Consider the following 13,181-nt stretch of genomic DNA (forward strand, 5'->3'; position numbering starts at 1 on the left):
TATATATATACTAGCAAAATACCCGCTCTTCGCAGCGGCGAAGTACTGCCTTAAAAGTTTTATTAAGAAGAAAAATAAACCTTTTTAAACTGAGGGAAAATATACCAATAATTATTTGTTAAGGATCTCTTTGTATACCACATTTTGAGTTCGGCCCTCCGGTTGTAATATGACCAAGCTGTGCGCTGAGCTTACTCTTGAGCATGTAACGTACAGTTGGCCATGTGAACAGTAATCTTGTCTCAAATCTCACAGCTTGGATTGCTGCTGTCATAATCGGTTTGAGTTTCATGGTTTGTTTCAATTACGACAGTATTTGTAGGACTTGTGTTGAAGAGAAATTCGGCATCTGTCAAGCATTGTAAGTATACAACCGGTTTCATCAATAACTTCACATCCAGTTTTTAAGAGTGTTAAACATTCATAAACATCAAAGTGTCCACTACTGAAGTCGTCACCTGTGAATCTAAGATGTTTAAGAGGCATTGGCAGTTGTCCAAATGTGTAAAATATTTGGCCTTTTCGGCACACTTGAAAGCGACAACCGAACAATTCAGTGGCAGCCATCAACTCACATGCAGGTGCATAGGTGAAGGGCTTAAGCATTTCACTCTTATAGTGCTCCTATGTAGAATAATTATCTCCTGTACCGTCATCAGTCCACACCTTGAACCTGTCCCAGTCATTCAATACATAAGACACAATGTTCCTCCGGATATCAAGAGTGAGCCTGATATGGCCGTGCAATATGTAACACAGAGAATGGAAAAGGCAGGTGCCATCTCCGGGCATGGAAACCACTCGGTAAGTGACAGTTCTTTGATCGATGGTGATCACCTCAATAGACATGTTAATGGGGGTACGGTTGGAATGATAAAGGAAATGGGTACCTGAACAATGTAAAGTAAGTCTAAAATACCTACTCAATAACTATAATCGTAATAAATGAACAATAAAACAGCGGAGAAGCTGTAGATTAAATAAAAAGGCTGTAGTTATCAGCAGGGAGACGTGAATCCCATGGCGAAGCAAGGAAGGGAATGTAGAGACTGGAGCGCCGGACGGCCTTATATAGGCAGGCAGCCAACAACTTGGGAGGCGTTGGGATGGGAGACCCAACGCCGCCTCACACGGAGACCGAGGTGCAGGCTATGGACGTATATATGTACGTAAGTAGGATTCAGTTAGCTTTGGGAACCCGCGTACTAAATTTCTTGATGATGGGCCCATAAGTAACAAAGACTGTTGAAAAGTTCAATATGGCAGCTGACAGTGGCGTCATACCACCGAAATAAGTACGCGTACATTGGTTTCGGTTAGCGCAGGGAAGCCGCCTTCCAAATTTCGTAAAAATGGGGCCATGAATAAGAAAGTTCAACATGGCGGACGTTGTTGACCGTTATGATCCTTACACGTAGAATTTCGAAATGAAACCTGCTTAACTTTTGTAAGTAAGCTGTAAGGAATGAGCCTGCCAAATTTCAGCCTTCTACCTACATGGGAAGTTGTAGAATTAGTGATGTTTGGAAAATTCAATATGTAGCTTCATACCACCAAAATAAGTACATACATCGGTTTTGGTTCGCGCAGGGAAGCCACCTACCAAATTTTGTGAAGATGGGGTTAGCCTTCTGCCTACACGGGAAGTTGGAAAATTAATGACGTTGGATGGTTCAATATGGCAGCCGACAGTGGCAGCATACCATCGAAATAAGTATGTACATTGGTTTCGGTTAGCGCAGGGAAGCCGCCTACCAAATTTCGTGAAGATGGGGCCATAAATAAGAAAGTTCAACATGGCGGACGTTGTCTACTGTTATCGACCGTTATGACCGTTATGTGTAGAATTTCGAAATGAAACCTGCTTAACTTTTGTAAGCTGTAAAGAATAAGCCTGCCAAATTTCAGCCTTCTACCTACACGGGAACTTGGAGAATTAGTGATGAGTCAGTGAGTGAGTCAGTGAGTCAGTCAGTCAGTGAGTCAGTCAGTCAGTCAGTGAGGGCTTTGCCTTTTATTAGTATAGATATCTGGAACAGACCTCTCGTTTTAATAATGAGTTAGTGTTGCACTGTCATCCATCGCCCTGAAGATGCCACTGCTGTGTAAGAAATGAACAAAGTAAAGCCGGATTCCATCAGATTTTTAAAGTGTGTATCACCACCTCAACTTAGTTGTCATCACTCAGATTTTCATGACAGGCTCAGTGCAGTTCCTTATATAGAAACGTATTTCTTTTCAGAGTATTTATCAGTTTCTTTGTCCCTGTTTCAAGCCCTCAGACCCCCAGTGTTCTCAGGGGTGCGCAGGTGAAGCCTCAGGCCTGGCAGTCTACAGCCTTTTAAAGTGACCCAATGGCTCAGCTCTGGGATTCAGTTATTTGAGGAGACATTGAAATAGCCATAAATCACGTGGCTTACTTCTCTACGATATGATTTAGCACCTCGAAAAAAAAAACTGACAATGTAAGAACATTCATTTGTGTTCCTGCTTTGAGTGTTAAATAAGGTAATAAGAACTCTGAATTCATAACAGATACCTCCTAGCTGATTTTTATTTTTATTATCAGTTGCAGATTGATCATGCTAAATTTTCACTGAATGAAGTTAGGATTAGGTTTATAAAATTTCTTTTTAGTATTTGGTTCTTTTTTGAGTTTCTGATTATATATGCCATTATTTACTACATTTACATTCCTTTTACTTATTTGGCTCTCTCCCTCCGAGGCGATTTACAACTTTTGAGATACAATTAGCTCCATTTCTGTAGTCCTCAGGTGTTGTACCGTGTTAGCCATTAAGGTCCTCTCTTTCTGTTCCCCCCGCTAACCTGCACTCTGTGGGTGACAGCAGGGCCTTCAGCTGTATATAGCGCCCTGACTGTGGAATGACCTCCCTAAATTAATGACATCAGCTGACTCCATTCATTTGTTTAGGAGGACATTAAACTGACCTGACATTCTGCCCCTTCTTTCAGTTTACCCCCTCTGTCTGTCCAGGTACTGAGGGTTTGAATTTTTATCACAATTTATGTTATTTGTTCAAGATTTTTTTTGTAGTATTATATGTTGTCTTTTAGTCTGCATTATTTATTATATTGGAATGTTTTGTATATCCTGTATTTATCTTTATTTAGTGAAGATATTATTTGTAGCCAATGTTATATCAGTCCTGTTGTTCTTTTTGAATTTTGGGCAGGGTGCTATATAAATAAATTGTGTTCTTCTTCTTATTTTTATTTGTTTTTTCTTTTGATGGCCCATCGCTTATAATAATAAGTGACAAAAACTAGAGCAGTTCTATATAAGGCAATTAATATACTGCATAATTCAGTGTAGAATATGTATGTTAAAAATATTAGATTGGCTTAAATGTTTCTTCTAAATTGTTTTATAACAATATTTCACACATACATAGTATATTTTATAAAAACGTAATCACTTTTATTATCAACATTTTACTAAACTCTAACATGGTGTAAACATATATTGTATACTTCATTCATGAATGTAAACGAAAAACTATTTTCAATTCAAACAGATCTTGATGATTTTAATTTTCTCGACATGTTAAATGGTTCCCACAGACCCGAACACAACGTAAATGTTAATATTAATATTTCACAGAAACGATCCGTATTGTTTAGTTTGATTTGTGACAAGACGTGATGGCAGGAACCCTCTGAACTTCACAATGATGTGTATTATTTGGTTTCTAAATGGGTCTTTGACCTGACGTTACTTTCCGGGCTTTGCCGAGACCTGCTGAAACCTTCCAAAAGTAATTTTACGAAGTCAGTCCTGAAACGACGGAGACGTCACTTCCGGATCTAAAACTGCGAGTCTCAAACAGTGGTGACGTATGGTGCTGTGGCTCTGCAGGTGAATGCTACTCAAACATCCAGTGCTCCCTCCGAAAGCTGGACACGGTGTCAAAACCTCAGATATTGAGTGGCCCATCACCTTCTCCCGCAATTATCACTGTTTTCACTTCGTTGTGTATGGTGCTGTGTCATTAAAACCTTACAATGTAGTTTTTAAAAAGGATGACAAAGAACATTTTCTCCTTACTGAAGTATGGAACATGAAGTCCATGTCCGCCCTCTCCGTTTCTGTTTGTTCTGAGGGTTTCACTCTAACCATGCAGTGTAAATTTATTTGTTTATTTTAATTTGACAGGTGACTTTTTCCAAATACAATTGTTGCATTTCTTTCTTTTTTTTTTTCTTCTTAATATAAGCCCAGTCAGGTGAAATGACTTGCTCAGGGTCACCCGTGTCAAGATCAGCATTTGAACCCACAGCCTCAGGTTTTGAAGCTGAAAGCCTTAATCACTACACCACATTACCTGCTTAGATGTCCGGGAGAAGTGATGTCAACCTCGGCGTCTTAAACCTGACCTAAGGAAATGGACAGAAGCATCATCGGCTTGTGGGGGGTCACCTCTGAGGGGCTGTTCATTGTGGATGATCTTTTCTGACTGTGTGGCACATTGGAGGAGACCCCAGCCATTACTGTACGAGAAACTCTTAAACGAGAACATCTTTTTTGTTACTTTTGACCCCTTTTGACATTTTGAGATTATCTAGGCTGCTCCAGAGTGTAGTCCCCAGATAGATAGATGGAGACGTTACGTTTCTGCACAGTTTAGAATTTCTGCTGGTCTTGTCCTTCCCTGCTGGTCCTCTTTGACCAGCAGGACATTGTGGTGTCAGGCTGACTGTTGTGTAATGGTCAGGCCTTGTGCTTTTGGACCAATCAGAGCTCAGCATGACTTCTGTTCTTGAACCTTCCACCATTTCCACCAATGTTCTTTTCACCAAGTGAAACTAAAAACAAACTTGTTCAAATTATAATTTAGTGGACCGGAACTGAAATAAAAGTTAAATAAACTGTGAGAGGAGTAGACGAAGAGAAAAAGGAGAATGAGACTGGTGTTGTCAGGCTGATTTCCACCACACTTGTCTTTCTGTATAACACACATGTATTAGTATGATGTGATATGTATGTTAAGAAGGTCCATCATAGACATGAAAGGCACTATATAACAGATCACTGTGAGCACACAGTGGATACATAAGTGAAGATTTTACTCCAGTAAGGTCCAAGCTGGGGACATCACAAAGCAAAGCAGCAGCTGGACTTAATTGTTCTTGTGCGTTGTGGATACTCCATCCATCATCCAGTCCACCATATCCTAACACGGGGTTAGAGGGTTCTGCTGGAGCCAATCCCAGCCAGCACAAGGCAGGAAACAAACCCCGGGCAGGGTGCCAACCCACCGCAGGGCACACACCGGGCACACACTAGGGACAATTTAGGATCACCAATTCACGTAACTTGCATGTCTTTGGACTGTGGGAGGAAACCCATGCAGACATGAGAACATACAAACTCCATGCAGGGAGGACATGGTAAGTGAACCCAGATCTCCTTACTGTGAGGCTGTAGCGCTACTACTGTGCCACCATGCTGCCCTTTGTGGATACTCTCCATTTAGAAAGCTGTATGCCATAAGCATAAGAGTTGAGGTGGTCTACGTTTCTCACAAATTGATGAAGAGTGTGTTTCATTGAGGAGTTCTGGGATGAGTACAGGTAGGTGTGTGAGATGTGACTACTTACGGGTGGCACCAGACTTTCTACACCTGCTCTGGAGCTTTAAAGGTCCATCTGAGAAGACCCAGGATGACCTGAAAATCAAAGATTAGACTGGATGGGAGCTCAGCTGTTGGAGAAAAAGAGGGGGCTGTGTGTGGGTAAGTGGCCCCATGGCTAACTAGAGCTACTGCTGTGGAGTACAGTTAAGTGTTTGGGATTCTACCTCCTTGGGGTCTCTGCCTCCCCTTTCTCATATTTAACCTTTATTTGTAAGCAAAACCTCTTCTTTTTCGCTACTTGAGTCCCCTTTTGATAATATGTGGGTGTGCGGACAGCTCCACAGTGTGGTCTCTGGGTGGGATGGATGGCATAAGAGACACTGAGCTCCTGTCTAGCTCAAATTTAAAGGGACGTAGTGCTGGGAGACCAAACTCCCCTGTAATGTTCAGGCCTTACGCCCTTTAATCAGTTCCAGCTCAGCCTGACTTATGTTCTTGAAACTTCTACCATCTTAATGTTCCACCAATGTTTTTTTGCAAACCAAAATGAAAACTAAAAAGTAGTTCACCAGAAGTAAAATAAAAGTGAAAAGATTTCCAAAGAGTAGAACAAAAGAATAGCAAGGATGAAGATCGTGTTGTCTTTCTGATGTTCACCGCACTGGTCATTGTATGTAACGTACACGCCACGGGGTGGAGTCGCCAAGTTAATTCATTAAAACCCGATGGCCGAGTGTTAGCTTAGACAAGAACATTAGTGTGTGTGTCCAAGTCCATCACTGTCTGCTCTTACACTGAGCCCCCTCACAGCTTCTGTCACCTCGTCATCTGGACAAATGTGGCAGTGCCAATCTAAATGTTAAGCTAATGATGTGCCCACCTGCTGCCCGTGTCCACCATGAACTGCCTGAATTGAACCTGCAGCTGCTCAGTTTAGAATCGCAGGGCACTCGGCTGATAAATGAGGTGGACATCAACTTGTCACATTTACTGTGCCTCACGTACTCAAGTGAGGAGCTGTAAAGAACAATTTTGGGTTTCAGGGTAACTTTTGGCTTCTTTAAGTTTTTATTGTAAACATAAAAATGTCTCCCAATTGTCACCCTCATTCCTGTTATGTTTGAATTTATTTTTTAAACTTCCTGAAGTATCTTTTACTGTGAGCCTTCACATTTTCGTTTATGTCATTCTGTCACCATTACAGATAAATTGTCCAATTTCTAATGAAGGTTTTGATGTCCTCTCTATTAGTGTTGAGGTGCAGATTGAGCTTCCACAGCACGATGGTAGTTCAGCATGGGAGGCTCATCAGGTGATGTTTGAGGTGGTGACACAACTAAAGCAATGGTCCTTGGAGAGTCAGCAGTCCATCTGGTCCTGGCACTTAATGGACAGGCTGTGCGGCAGCTTTGTGAGATCTCAGCTCAGTTGTGGACTGAGGAAGAAGAGCTGATGAAGATACTGCAGTGACAATGAGGCAGACCTCAGGTTTGAAAGAATGACCTGCCTGCCTCAAACACACCCTTGTAGAGAACGAAAGGACTGACATTATGTTACAGAACGGTGACTCCATTAAAATGGTGGAGTCTGAGGTAACTGGGGTCCAGTAGTCAAAGAAAGGAAAGCAACAAATGACACTTCACAGGTCACACAGAGCAGAGGGCGACATCACATCCCTAAGGTAAGAAGCTGGGAGACATGCTGAGCTCCTGTGTGACAGCGGGAACCTCAGGCCTCTGATGTCACCACTTTATGAAGACGGGCGGTGAACCTCACAAGGATGATTACTTGGAGTGGCTGCCCCCTACGGTGTGAAGGACAGTGTCTTACTGCAGAAAGGTGAGTGGGCTGCTATGCTCCTCAGTAATCCAGAGGATGGCACACCATCGATATCTTCATGGTCTCCAATAAGACCAGAACCAGATGTGAAACACATAACAGTGTGTGATGTCCAGACACCCCCCTGCCTGAAGCAGAAGACAACAAACAGGCTGTGGTACCAGGGCCTGAGGTGAATGAGAGTGTCTTGTGCACAGAGACACCCCTACATGAAGAGGAGGGCAGCAAACCACAGAGTGTGGTACCTGAGGAACATCAGATTGAATCACAGGAACAGAAGACGTTTAACAAATGAGAACAGATAATTAAATCAATCAAGGTCGCTTTAGCTAATAGCTAAGATAATAAAAAAGCTACTCTCTGTCTGTCTGTCTGCAAGTGTGAGGTCCCTCTTTGCAATCTGATTGGTCAGTTTGGCTTTGGTGCCTCTCTGCTGTGGGAGATGGACCTGATACTTTAGGAGTGCAAAGTTCACTTCCTGACTGACCCTTTTTAAACTTTTTTTAAATATATTTTTACAAAAAAAAAAAAAAAACTTAAAGCATTTCAACAAAAATGATGTTTGTCCACTAAACTCTAATAGGGTGCAAGCTGAGTTGCTTTAAAGAGGGGAAGCATTTGAAAGAATAGAAATTAAGTTTTCACAGTGGGTGGTGGCGGCTGTAGTGGAGAACCTTTTTTTTCTATTATCTTTTTCAGTTATATTTCTTTTTGTCTGACTGCTGTAAGTAGGATGAGTTCATTCAAGTATGCAGCCCCTCAAGGTCACTCCGGACTTGAAGTATCAGGTATATCTCTGTGTAACTTAATACAGGATGTCCATATATGGCCTTATTTATATTAGATGAACACGTCATCAGCTGTATGCTAAACATGCGTCGGTATATTCTTACACTCCTGTTGTGAGGGACCGCTAGACGTTACTGGGCTGATCGAACCCCAGCTGAACTAACTCTTCAGATAGAAAGAGCATCAGCCACACCAGAGAGTAGTTTGAACACCAATATGGACTCTGGAGAAAAGATAATAGAAATACTGAAATCAAATCAAATAGTCTTTTACTGTCAATTCACTATATGTGCAGAACATACAGGAGAATCAAAATACTGTTTCTCTCTCAACTTCGTTTTACAATAAAATATAAAAAAGCATAGAAGTATAACATAAGATAAATAACATTAGAACTTTTAAAGTAGACCTGTGTACAATGTGCAATAGTCATTAGTGCAAAAGCCACTTACAGTAAATTAATAAGCAGGGTTGCCTAATTGAGTCTGCAACTTTTTGTCAAATGCATTCTGTGTAACCAACTAGCAGAGCAATTCCAATTTTCTTTCCACACCCAACTGAATCATTTCAGATTTTTCTTTGTTATTTACAGTCTCTTTGGCCTTTTTAGCATGAATTTTCATGTGTCCCTTAAGAGAAGTTTTCTGTATGAATGTTTTTCCACACTTAGAGCAATGGTATGGCTTTTCTCCTGTGCGAGTTCTTACGTGTCACTGAAGGCTGGTGGGTTGTATGAATTGCTTGCCACATTTAGAGCAACAATATGGCCTTAATCCAGAATGAATTCTTATGTGTCTATGAAGGCTGCTGTTATCGGTGTATAGCTTGTCACAATCAGGAAACGAGATTGGCCTCTATCAAACGTGTGATCTTATATGTTTATGAAGACTATCTCTTTGTGAAAATTTCTTGCCACATTCAGAACAGGCATAAGGATTGTCTTTATTGTGGGCTCCTAAATGACGCAGAAGATTGCTTGTTTCTGAAAATCTTGTGCACTCTCATGTGTGTCTGAAGATGGCCTGCTTGTGAGAACCGTTTGCCACATTCAGAACAGGAAAATGGCTGTTCTCCTGTGTGCACTCTCATGTGTTCCTGAAGATAGCTTGATTGTGAGAACCGTTTGCCACATTTAGAACAACAATATGGTTTCTCTCCAGTGTGAATTCTTTTGTGTCTGCAGAGACTGCTCCTGTCAAAGAAATGTTTACCACATGTTGGACAACGACATAAACAATGTCCTTCGTGACCAATCATATGTGTCTGAAGGTGGCTAACTTGTGAGAATCGTTTGCCACGTTTAGACAAATATGGTTTCTCTACAATAGGAGTTGTGGTATTGCTGTTTTTTGAAAAGTTCTTAACACATTTAGAATGGTGGCATTGCTCCTTCCCTGTATTATCTTCTCTGCGTTTCTTAGGCATGTGACTATCTGAGAATTGTTTCCCACCTTCAGGACAGTGATACGGTTTGTTACTCCCATGAATCTCTCCATTATCTTTAGAATTCAATTTGTATTTAAATGTTCCCACACACTGTTGGTGGATTGGATTTATATTGTACGCTCCTTGAGATTTGATGGCATCGATCCTTGTTAGCTTCACAATTGGCTGAAATCTAGGGTGCTGAGAGGCCGTTACCAAGTTCTTTGTTGCAGATGCCAGTTTCTTCCTATTCTTATCAGGTTGTTTAATTTGTGGACGATCCTGAAGAGAGGACAAGTTGTCATTCTCTTGAAAATCTACAGAAATAAAAATAAGAGTTAAAGTTTTAACCCTCATCCTACCAACATATTTTACATACAAATCTTACCAACTGGGGTCCGAACGGACCCCATGAGGTTTTTGTGATTGTTGATGAAAGTTATCGTCACTGAACGGATGTTAATGCGTGAGACATACTGTTTATTGTTTAGAAAACAAAACTGAACTTAACAGAATATTTTTTAAGCATTTTTACTCAAGAATTATAAAGAAATCCAACAAATGTACCTTCGCAACGACATTATGTCCAGTGTTCGTGTTACATATGAGCTACAGATACTGTGTACGTAAAAAGCTAATGGTAGACAATGTTTGCAATGAGTTTCAAAATTCCGACACTGGAAGAAATGCACTCATTTAGTTTTTTGTGCACTCGTCACAAAAGATCTCTTGTCTACTATGGCTGAGACATACAGGTCTTCTACAACTTCCACATGCCTGACGAACTTTCTTGTCAACATCTCTTGGAAAAAAAGCACACCTCTTTCTTTTGCCTTCAACAATGTCCCTTTTGTTCAATTCTCGAGCATGAGGTTCGACTCCCATCATCTTCATGGCTATCCGGATTGGGGCCTGAAGCGTTGGCGTACTTGATCTACGCCGATTAGAGGCATAACGAAGTTGCTGTCCGAGTTCTAAAAGAAATATTCTTCGCTTTCGCTTGTCTTCAGATAATTTCCAATCTGGAAATTTTGCCATGAAAATGATGAACGCAGCAACAGCACCAACATCAACACAATTGCCAAAGAGTACAACAGGCCAACGATTCACTTTTCTTCTTGATGTGAACATTGTACACAAGTGGTCAAGATTATCGACGCCACTTTTAGTTGCATTGTAATGGAGGATGACTTGTGGTTTTTTCTTCTCACCCGCTACAGTTGAATCATGATGCATGCTTGACAACACGATAACTGATTTGTTTTGCTTCGGTACATATGATACTAGGGTCAGCTGATCCTTGAAACCAAAGATTGAACTGTGATCCTCCCTGTTGTTTGCTGCTTTCATTTCATTTGGAATATCGGGTTTATTGGATCGAATTGTACCAACGAACGTCAAACCATCCTTCAAAAGTTCTTCTGATAGCTGAACAGAGGTAAAGAAGTTGTCAGCAGTTACATTCCTGCCACTTCCACGCCATGGTGCAACTAACTCTTTCACAACACGAGCACCCTGTCCTACATCGCATTGTTGATCTGGTTGGCGTCCCAGATATACTTCACCCTTCAAAGGATAGCTGGTTTCTGCATCACAGCACCACCAAATCTTGATCCCATATTTGGCTGGTTTAGAAGGAATGTACTGACGAAATGAACATCTGCCCCGGAAACCAACTAATTGTTCATCCACACATAGGTCTGTTCCAGGGATGTAGAATTTCGGCAGCTGTGCCTGAAACAACAACCAGAAATCACGAAATGGTGCCAATTTGTCGGTGGCTACTCTGTCTGCACGAGATGCTCTGTCATCAAATCGAATATATTTCAGGATGTCGGTGAATCTGTTTCTAGACATTGTTGCAGTGTAGACAGCTCTTCCTTCCTTTTCTGACCAGAGAGATGCAACGGGCTCATGGCGAGATTTATGCACTCCTGCTAGCAGACAAAGACCCACGAACGCTTTCATCTCCAGTCTGTCAACCTTTCTCCACTCTTTTGCCTGATCAGGATTGGTGTGGTTCCAGTCTGCAATCTTACGTCTAGCTTCCCGATTTGTTTCCAGAACTATAAGATCGAACATTTCAGGTGTAATGACAGACATAAAAGCTTCTTCAAGTGAAGAACAGGTGACAGCACTAGTTATTCCAGGCTGCTGTCTGATTATGTCCTGAACCCTGCGTCTCCCTATATTTGGTGCATCTTTCCGCCAGACTGTACCATTTCTTCCAATTAGCACATCTGGTGCAGGGCCTGGCTCGCCTTGATCCATTCCACATCTGATGCCGCGTCCCTTGCCGCGTTTCCATCCATGTCCTTGGCCACGGCCATGTCCACGGCCACGTGCACCACAAGTTCCACTCGCCTGTAAAGGACTTTCTCCTGATATAGGGATATCACTGGTTAGAACCTCGGTAGTTGGTTGACAAGATTCTGTGTCACTATGATCGGACTGTTCAGAGATGTGGTCATTTTCAAGACTAGAGTTGTCCGAATCTTCCAAATCTGAGTCATCGTCATCATTGAAAATTGCCTTCAGGACATCTGCAGCACTGTATTTAGCATATCTCCCACGGTTTGACATTGTTACACCTAAAATGCAGAAAAACTAGCAGTTATACAATCAGTGACTAATCCCAGAAAATGGCAAATATTTTGGGGTCCGTTTGGACCCCAGCAACAAAATAATTGCGGGCGACCCAGTAATATTCACAATATTAAAAGAATATTTGATTTCGACTTACCGTTGGCGAAGCAACAAATTCCTAAAATGGCGGCTTTCAATAACGCTCCGTGTTTTTATAGCGCTAGCACAATCATGCTCGGGGTCCAATCGGACCCCAGTCGGTAGGATGAAGGTTAAATGACAAATATTTAAAATAAAATAGCACTACATGAGAATATTGTGTTTAATAGTATATGCCTTTTGCAACCCACTTAACAAAAGCATGCTGATGGAGTTAACACTTCAACAATCCCAACATTTGCAGACTGAATTATCAAACACAAGAAGCCATATTTCGATGCAGTTACCATGGACTAGGAACAAGCAATGAGCAAATATCATTAATGGCTTGGTAATGGCTTGAAAAATAAGGAGCAACTGGGGCAGCAAGGGTGGCCAAAATTACGAGCAGACCTTTTAGAGAAGACACATACAGAAATGTCAAGGATGATAAAGCCAGTACATCAACATGCACAGTGACATTGACATTGCCAAGGACTCATTACATCAGTTATGGTCCCTATGACCACTTCACCTTGTTTGGATAACTGTGCTAATTGAGGAGCTAATTTATTGGAATAAGTGTGACCTCCCGCCCTGGGCGATCAAAATTCTTAGACAGTAAGCCACATAGTATATTTACATAGTTCTTTCAGCTGCTTCTGTTTGGGGTTGCCACAGCAGATCATCTTCATCCATATCTTTCTGTCCTGTGCATCTTGTTCTGTTAGACCTATCACCTGCATGTCCTCTCTCACCACATCCATAAACCTTCTCTTAGACCTTCCTCTTTTCCTCTTCCCTGGC

General features: G+C 41.5%; 2 protein-coding genes across 2 annotated transcripts in view; one reads left to right on the forward strand and one right to left on the reverse strand.

Annotated features, from left to right (window-relative positions):
* The window catches only part of LOC120533516 (gastrula zinc finger protein XlCGF57.1-like), a 695,777-nt gene that overhangs the window by 425,583 nt on the left and 257,013 nt on the right, over positions 1–13,181 (forward strand). The gene's annotated exons all lie outside the window — the stretch shown is intronic.
* LOC120534762 (zinc finger protein 83-like) overlaps positions 9,168–13,181 on the reverse strand; it is a 49,603-nt gene continuing 45,589 nt past the window's right edge. Inside the window, exon 4 of the mRNA XM_039762342.1 lies at positions 9,168–9,967. Within this exon, the coding sequence (XP_039618276.1) occupies positions 9,168–9,967 (800 nt within the window). The remainder of the gene's footprint in view (positions 9,968–13,181) is intronic.

This window comes from Polypterus senegalus, chromosome 8 (assembly GCF_016835505.1).
Source record: "Polypterus senegalus isolate Bchr_013 chromosome 8, ASM1683550v1, whole genome shotgun sequence".
NCBI lineage: Eukaryota > Metazoa > Chordata > Cladistia > Polypteriformes > Polypteridae > Polypterus > Polypterus senegalus.